This window comes from Falco naumanni, chromosome 7 (assembly GCF_017639655.2).
Source record: "Falco naumanni isolate bFalNau1 chromosome 7, bFalNau1.pat, whole genome shotgun sequence".
NCBI lineage: Eukaryota > Metazoa > Chordata > Aves > Falconiformes > Falconidae > Falco > Falco naumanni.
In genome coordinates, this window is record NC_054060.1 from 5,317,404 (window position 1) to 5,326,403 (window position 9,000).

The 9,000-nt window shown below is 58.5% G+C and overlaps 1 protein-coding gene across 1 annotated transcript in view; it reads right to left on the minus strand.

Annotated features, from left to right (window-relative positions):
* Window positions 1-8,291, minus strand: part of SMAD6 (SMAD family member 6) — a 45,792-nt gene extending 37,501 nt beyond the window's left edge. Inside the window, exons 1-3 of the mRNA XM_040601530.1 lie at window positions 6,502-8,291; window positions 4,319-4,375; window positions 2,518-2,595 (exon numbers count right to left, since the gene is read on the minus strand). Coding sequence (XP_040457464.1) covers window positions 2,518-2,595; window positions 4,319-4,375; window positions 6,502-7,297 — 931 coding nt within the window. The 5' untranslated portion in view covers window positions 7,298-8,291. The remainder of the gene's footprint in view (window positions 1-2,517; window positions 2,596-4,318; window positions 4,376-6,501) is intronic.
* Between the last annotated feature and the right edge of the window lie 709 nt (window positions 8,292-9,000).

The following is a 9,000-nucleotide window of genomic DNA, read 5'->3' on the forward strand; positions in this document are numbered from 1 at the left end:
AGCCTGAATGTGACACTGCTTAAACTCAGAAGATGGAAACTTCGGGATCAAACACCTCCAGGTGCCTTTGCCACCAACCCAGATCTTCCCAAGCCACTGTACCTCACCGAGACATCGGAGACATCCCCAATCCGAGGGAAACACTGTGGCTGGACACCAATCCTTGGACAGTGAGCTTCCTTTCGTGACCCAAACGCTCTGAACCTCAGCTGAAGAGGACTCTGCAGCACCATCCATCGATCCAGTTCCCACAGAAGGTCTCATCTGCACAACTATGCACAGCTTGTGCTTCCAGTTAGCATTGACTGTTCCTCCAAATTTTATAGCAAGCCTGCTAGTTCACTGAAGACTTCTTGCTATTTTTAAGAGCAGTATTATAGCCATGAGAAGGTCTACACTTCAAAAAGAGGGTGGCTGTGGGTTTTTTTAGATGTATACGTACAACAGAGATTATCTTCTGACTTCATGCTAAAACTTCCTGTTTAGAAGCTCATCAAGTAAACGAGTAACAGTAGAAGAATGGTTCTCTTTGTTATCCAAAATTGAATTTCGTGGGTTTAGTAGGAAAAGCCTTTTTGATGATCAAAGCTGAAGCAATAAATAGTAGTGGCTTGATGCTAGATCCAAAATGTACTTATTTTTGGAACAGGAGTTAAATGCACACTGAGCTCCTCCGGTACACATAAGGGAAGGCAGGGAAGACCACGTGCTTTGTGTATCCTTTACACAGGCCTACATTTCAAGCAGACCTATTAAATAAGTTGAAATGGAGAACAAACAAACTGAAATATGGCAGATAGACTAGAGTCTAAGTGCTTTTTCTCCTTTTACTTCCCTGTGATGACAAGTATGGGTTAACTTCAGTGAAGCTCTTATCCTCTTTCAGCAATCGTGAGCACTGGGGAAAAATAAATCACACAGCCCCAGACTCTTATTAAAAGTTACACCATTGGAAACTACGCAGGGGGAGAGGAGGTATCCGATTTCAGTACAATCTCGGTCACATGTTATTGTTATATTGTTCAAGTAAAAGTTAAAAATCTCTTCTAGTCCAGAAAATCTACCAGATGTCCCATAAAGGGCTCCGCTGCGAGAGGAGCCGAACCACTACATCCTCAGGAACCGTGGTTTTCAAACTCGGCTGCCATAATTAACGGCAATTATCAAGTTACGATAAAAGCCATGGGCATGGGGAGCTTTACGGACGCATATCCAGCCTGAGGAATGTTTGTTAGGAACTGAACACATATTTATTAGAGCACAACCCTGAATGATCCAACTCCTGGCTATCAATTGTTCCCCTGCTATGGACACTTGGCAGCACAACAAAAGCAAGGCGGGCCGGCACGCTGCATTCGGCACGCGGCAGCACCGTGGCAAAACCGGCCGCAGCAGGAGAACCTTAAAGGAGAAGTAGGAAAAAAATCCCCGAAGGGAAACATGCCAGCATCCCTTGACACTGTGGTGCTGTGCTGTTTAAATGCCCCTTAAAATGCTGTGGGGTTGGGACTGGTTTAGGACCCGGAGGACCAGCATCCTAAGGGTCCCCTCCACTGCTGTCACCTTGCAGCATCCCCCAGAGAGCAGCAAAGCCCATCCACATGCTCAGCAATCCAGCACCTGGGCACAGAGGTGCCAGAGTCCTGCTCTACCACAGAGCCCAGCCCAACCACCCAAGGAGGCACACGGGGCTTCAGCAGGACGAAGGTTTATCTGTCTTCATCTTGGCTCTCACACCGTTAACCATGTCATTTCTTATATGGAAATTAAACCTGGTCCTACAGACAGGTCCCTCCTGCCCGACACACCATTCAGCCCCCAGCCTGGGATGCAGCATCAGAGGAGAAAGATGAGAAACCATCACGGCAGCCAGAGCAAATGGAAGCCCCAACTCCCCACCTGCTCGTGGGTAAAACCACCCAGGGCCTTACACAGCACCATTACATGAATGAAAGGCTGCAGGGGTGGGGCAGTGCAAAAACCAGGACCTAATTAAGCAAAGCTTTGTTCAGGAGCTTCAATGGCATCGTAGCTGGGAGCCCTACTCATGAAAGCAGGGTTTGCACTGCAGGGCCAGGACCCAACAGGTAACACAAGCCAGACAGACTCAGCAAGAACCACCACAAAGCAGTCATCGTTCGCCATGGCCTCACTGCTCCTGCCATGAAAACAGTGACGGCACAGAGCCCAACCTCGTGCCAGCCCACAGCCCTGGGGCTCGGGAGAGGTCTAGGTGGCTTCCACAGGGGACACGTGTGGCCCCGTGGCCACCTCCCAAACCTTTCCACTTGTCCCAGCACACTCATCCCACAAACACCATCTTATCACGACACGTGGAACGCATGCGCCTCGGAACAATCAACTCAAAATTGCGCTTCCCCCACCCCCCCCGCCCCCTTCTTTTTCCACCAAGAATATAAACCACCAGCAGCAGCAGCCACCATCTCCTGCTGTCCTGCCCCACACAAGCTCCCCAGCACAGACCACGCGTGCACGAAGGCACAAACATCTGCCAACCTGAGAAGTCTCCGGGCGTGACATTGGGTGAGTTTGTAGCCTCTGTTTCAGTGTAAGACAACGTGGAATCTGATAGATCTGGGGGGGAAAGAAAGGAAAAAGAAAAAAAAAAAAAGAGCATTTTTAGTTTTCCTGCATTTGCAAGCACTATGTGAGCATCTGTGGCTCTTCAGTTTCCCATCATCTCCGCAAGAGAAACTCTCCACCGGGCCAGAAAGCAACGATTAACTTTGTACCTCTACCACGCAAATGCAAAGTTTGAATTGCTTCGACCACAAAAATAACTGCAGTTAAGTTGATCAAACAAGTAGGAACTTGGTGCTTACTGGATAAAGTTACATTAAGCCTCTAAACAACTCACAGTTACTATACTTAATTATCACCATTAAAATTCTTGAAGCTGTTTATTCTTGCTTCCTTCCTTCCTTCCTCTTTGCTGAAGCGAAGGAAACTTTGTTTTAACAAGTTAAGAGTCTTTGTTATTCTCTCTTGCTTACACGCCTCTAATTAAGTGCTCAACTGTTTGCTCACAGATTAACTATTATTTTTCCAATCAAACAAGCCAGTGAAGCAAATTTCAATCCCTGGCTGTTGTTTTAATAAAGTCACATGTCACCCACTATCATCTCTCCCTGCAACACAAGCAGTTTCTGAAGGGAATTAACTCAGAAGGGGGAGCACAGGGAGGGACAACTCCTTTTTTCTGCCTCCACACCAAACAAAAACAAAAAAAAAACAAAAAACAAACACCCAAAAAATGGGGAAAAAATGGCAGGTTGTGGGCAGGTCACCGGCAGTTCCCAGGCCTGGCAGGGCAGGGACTCACCTTTGGCACGGGGCAGCTCCCGCCGTCCCTCGGGGCTGGGTGGGACAGGCAGGCACACTGTCCTGCTCCTATCACCCTGGCAAACCCTGCCAGCCTCCTCCCTGTCACTGCCCGACGGGGAGCAAGAGCGGCTCGCCTCCGTCACTACCCGCCCAGTGAATCACAGCCACCGACTACGGGACGAAGAGAGAAATCCCACGCTCCAGATGCGGCCACAGCTGCACCGATCCCAGCAAGAAACCCAAAAGGGACACGGGATTCCTCCCTTCCCTCCCACATCTTTGCTCCCCATTTACTTGAGCAAGCAGCGGGCACTGAGAAAGGACGGTCAGGATGCAGCGATGCCAATTCAAAAGGTCCCCAAGGCAGCGCGCACCACGCAGGACCAAGACCCCAGGCTGCATTTTCCAGGCTCTCCAGCGGCTTTTGCTTCACACCCAGCCTACCCACCCAAGCCGCTTTTGCTAGGCTTTTCTTAAAAAAGCTTTTGTCATTCACCAGGAAAAGCAAAACATCACTCTGAAATTATATAGTGCCAACGTTCAAAGAGTTTACATCTCATTTTAATACGCAGAGGAAGGGTAATAGCCGGTTCCCCCGTGGCACAGCACAGGCAGGGCTTTATGGAAATGGCACCCAGGAGCTCCCACTCCCCCTCCACTCCATCATCCCGCAGATTACACACACAGACAAAACATGACGTCTGGTAACCTTTCATTATGCCTTCATTAAAAATAGCGCTTCATATTATTTTGGAAAATATGCATGTGCCTACATGGTAATTTGGTATGATAAACTGACATCCATTTACTTCTTAAAACCCATCAGCTGATGCTTGCTCAGAAATAATGAGCAGCCATAAAATCCCGACTTGTTGGCTTTTGCCTGACATGCCACGTAGGGTTGTCTTAGAACCAACACCAGGACTGCGCCATGAAAGAGCTGCCAGGAGATCGAAAGAGAGAAAACACGTACCCAGTGGCTTTTGCTCATCATTAGGAGACAGCCGAGAGTAGGGAGGCGGTGGAGACTCTGGAAAAACAAAACTTTACGTTAGTGCTGTGTTTGGTTTATCAACCCAACCCTCATGCTTTCACTTTCTGGGTAGGAACCTCCCAAGGTTACAAACGCCCAATGGAAGAAAACCCGCTTGGAAGCAACTCAAGACCAAGAGTTTTCCTACTCTTTCAAGACTGGGGGTTCCACCCTGGTCTTTCAAAGTGGGCTTCACCACAGGAAAGGCTGCAGTTCTCCCCGTCCCCCCCTGCCCTGCACCCACCACCCTGAAGCGCACAAACTGCAGCACGGCTCCCAAAGAGCGATGCTTTCCTCATCCGCGCTGGGAGACAACCGTCCAACCATGGCTCAAACACACACGACTACATTCCAAGGACTGCAAAAGGGTGTCAGGTGCTGAAAAGGACACTCCTCTCTCGGCACATGCAGCCTGCTGCCAGCAGCCAGGCTGGCCTCAGCCACCAAAGTAACCCTGGTCCATCCCAAGAAGCCCCTGGGTGCAGGAGCGGCTGATCCCGCTCCCCCGACCTTCGCTCAGCAAAGCTCCCCAAGCGCTGGGCTGCGAGCAGCAGCACATCAGCAGTCATGCACTGAAAGTGAAGCAAGTCCTTACTAAATCAGGTCAGCTAACTAGCTCTGGCTGTCCTTGGAAGAGCCCAGACCACACGGAAGGCTGACAGAGGTCCGCCATCACCTCTGTGCGCTGTTCAAAGGGGAAGGGGGGGAGTTCCTTCTAAATTACAGCAGTGATGCATTTCTTGAATTATTGCTAAAATTGAGAGGCACCCAGCCAGCTGGGCTCTATCACAGCATCCAGCACTGGGCACCCACTCCAGTGAGAGACCGCACTGAAAACAAACGGCATCACGTTGACCCCACGCTACCGAAACAAGGGTGTGCTCCTCGGTTCCCACACGGATCCGAACACAAGGTACTGGGCCCACCGACTCCATCCCCGCTTGGGTTAGCTCCTGAAGAACAACCTCAGCATCCCCTGTGTAACTGCCCTGGGATGGCCTTGGGTCACTTACTGCTGCTAAGAAAAGGTTGCTCATCTCCCCTAACCAAGCAAGCTGACAAGCAACAAGATGCTCTCCTTGCAGGGCGCTTAGAGTCTGAAAATAAAAACTTAACAGCGCCGATGTCTCGGGATGTCTGGCTGGTCCCATGCCAGAGCCAGACCTGCCGCCGCAGGGGACGCCTCCCAGGCAGCGAGAGGCGTTTTCACTGGGCTCGGCCGCGTCACCCCACTGTGAACTGGGTGGCAGAGCTGAATGTGCATGGTCTCTGCAGGGAGCCTGGCAAACCCTTGCGGAAAAGGGCATCAAGGCCCTCCTCGGGCTCCTGCCACTGTCCCCAGTGCCTGGTGGGGTCCGGGTACAGTCACCTGCTATCCAAACGCTAAGCAGCCCCTCGATCAAAGTGCTGCTCTCCGCAATGCCCGCACAGGGCTGGTGGCCACTCACCGCTGGGAAAACAGCCACCACTGCAGGAAAGCAACACGGAGGCTTCGCCAGTTTCTAAAATAAATGCGCAGTCCCAACAAATGCACATCACCTCCGACTGAAGCAAAAAACCTGCTGCTAGCCTCCAGCTACCTTCAGGGGAAGCACGCCCAGCCTACAAGTTTCTCTCAAATAAGTACTGCAACGCATGGCAGGCTCCCGGATTGCAAAAAACCATAAAATAACCGAAGCTCTTGTCAGGAAAGGGACCGTCAGCAGGAGGCTGGTGTCCTCCGGGATCCCTCTGGCCACGGTATAAAAACCCATGAGCAATCACCCAGAAATGCCTGGGCTGCCCGGCTGGTACGGCGCTCGGCGAGCATCCCCGCAGCCCCGGTGGCCATGCCCGGTTGCCCAGCGCAGCCGGCCAGGCTAGCAGCCGCAAACTGCGCAAACAGGCTGGGAGGACCCTCGCGTGCAGGGGGGCAAAGGGGTTTTTAAGCACAAGGGGGAGCCGGTGCCGGTGGGGATGCCAGGCCGGGGACCCCACACCAACGCCAAGGCGCATCCCGGCCGGGCATCCCGCCTGCCCTCGAGGGTGCCGGATGGGCTGAGCCTTGAAGCCTCGATGTCCCGAATTGGGACGGGGGGTGGGGTGGTGGGGGGGTGGAAAGCCCCCACCGCCCAGCTCCTCACCTGGCCCACAGAGGCGGCTGAAGTGGTAGGGGTTGCAGCAGACAGTGGGTCCGTCGGCGACGCCGAAGCTCTGGCACTCGCAGAGGGGCTTCAGCTCGGCGGGATGCTGCAGGTCGGGCCAGCGGAAGAGTTTGCCCAGGAGCAGGTGTGGGGGGGCCGCCTGGCCCCCCAGGCGCAGCTCGGTGCGGGCCACCAGCACGCAGCCGCTGGGCATGCCCCCGCGGGACTCCACCGCCTCCAGCAGGCTGTCCAGCGAGCGCTCCTTCAGCCGCTTCAGCAGCGAGTAGGTGACGGCCTTCAGCTCCTGCTCCAGCAGCACCAGCCGCGACCGCGCCTCCCGGCCGCGCCGCTCCGGGGAGCCGCCGTCGGTCGCGCCGTCGGGGCCACGGGCGGCCAGGGCGGCGGCGGCGGGCTGGGGGCCGCCCGGCTCCCGCTCCTTGAAGAGGCAGCAGGTCACCGTCCGGCCGTCGCTCTCCCGCGCCCGCCGCGGGGTCGCCCCCTCGGCGCCGTCCCGCCGCGGCGGAGCGCGGAGCCGGGCCCCGCGCCGCTCCGCCATGGGGTCCCCGCCGGGCGCCGCCTCGCCCGCCGCCCCGCCGCGCCGCTCCTCCGCCTCCCGCAGCAGGCTGCGCGCTACCGCGCGGATCTCCGCCGAGGGGTTCTTCTCCGGGATTTTGCAGCTGCCGGTGGCTCCGAGGTCGTGGCCGCTCCTGGCGCTCCCATCTCCGCCGTCCCGGTCCGGAATGACGCGGCTCCTCCAAAGTCGCCGCACCAGCCCTGAGCGTTTGGACCTGAACATACGACACGCGGGCGGCCGGGGGTCGCGTCGCTCTCCGCCGCCGCCCCCCCGCGCCCTCCTCCGCGGGGCTCCTCGCTCCGCCGCCGGCTTTATCTCATCTCACGCCCGCCGCCGCTCGCCCGCTTCCCCGCCGCCCTGCCCAGCCACTCGCCGACGGCCCGCGGCGGGGCCGCACCGGGCAGGCGGCGCGGCGCGGGCATAGACGGGGCCGCGAGGGCTGCGCCGACGCCCGCGGCGGTGCGGGGCCGCTCCCGTGGCGGCGCTGGGGCTCGGGCGCGCCGCGCCGGGCCCTACATCGGCTGCCAACGCGGGGCCGGGAGGGGAGCGGCGGGGGCGCGGTGCGGGGGGGGGCCGGGGCAGCGCTCGGCTGCGCCCCTCGGCGGCTCCACCGTACGCGGAGAGGAGGCGGGGGGTGCCGCCCGGCGGGCAAGCGGCGCCGGGGCCGCGGGCGGAGGTAAGGCGATTCCTTTCGGCCAAAAATAGTTTAAAAAAAAATTTTTTTTAGAAAATTGAAAAACCGGGGGAAAAAAATCCAAATTTGAAGAGCGAGGGAGTGGAAAAGAAGGAAATAAAAATTAAGAAAAACGAAGAGACGGAGAGAGAAGCCGGCGAGCGGCGGCAGGGCAGGACGCCCGCAGCGCAGCGCAGGCCGGTGCCGGCACGTGCGCGGTGCGCATCCCCGGGGCGCGGCCCGTCCCGCGGTCGGGGCGCTCCGCTCCGCTGCTCCGCTCCCGCCGCCGCCGGGTCCCCGCGCTGCCCTGCGCGCGGCTGCCGGGGCCGCCGCCGCCTCCGCGCCCGCCCGCCCTCGCTGGCTTTTGTGTGGCCGGGGCGCGCGCGCAGGGCCCCTCGCGAGCGGCGGCGCGATTGGCTGCCGCCCATCATGTGCCAGTCTAGACACTTTGGCGGCTCCGCGCGGCACCGGGCGTTGCGCAAACACCGGCTCAAGTTTCCCAACTCTTAAAGGGACACGCACCCCGCCGCCGCCGCCACACACACGCACACAAACACACAGGCGGACCCGGACCCCCCCCCCCCCGCCGCCGCCCCGCCATCCTCCTCCCCAGGCTTCCAGCGGGCGGGTGGCCCCGCGGGGACCGGGAAGGGGAAAGGGAAGGGCCGGGGGGGGCCCCCCGCCCCGCCGCGGCCGCCCCGCAGGAAAGTAGGTCATGGCGGCACGGCGGCAGCGCAGGGGTTAAGGCCGCTCCCCCCGCCGGAGCCGCGGCGGCGGGACACACCCCCGCGATGTATCAACTTGTCCGCCGTGGCAAAAGTTCAGGCCCGGCGGGCGCCCATTGGTCCGCCTCCGCGTGACGCCCGGCCTCGACGCCGCTCATTGGCCCGGGCACGGCGCCGGCACCGCCCCCCCTCTCCTCAGCGCGGCGCGGCGTGCCCGTGAATGAAAGACATTCCGCGGGCGCCGGCGGCCGCGTTCGGCTGGGTCCCTGCGCCCGCCGCCGCGGGGGCCCAGGCCGGCGGGGAGCGGCGGCCCCGTGGGAGGTGCGGGGGGGTGCGTGGAGGCGGCGCGGCGCCGTGTCCCGCCCCGCACGGCCCGGTTGGCACGGCGGCGGAGGGAGGGTGCTGCTGGGGAGCTGCGTGTAGGGACAGGGACACCCCTCCCGCCTCGAAAAAATACTAAAAAATAACTAAAACCGGCTAAAATGGCGATCCCCGCTGACCCCGCGCGGCCGGTCCCCGGGCGCACC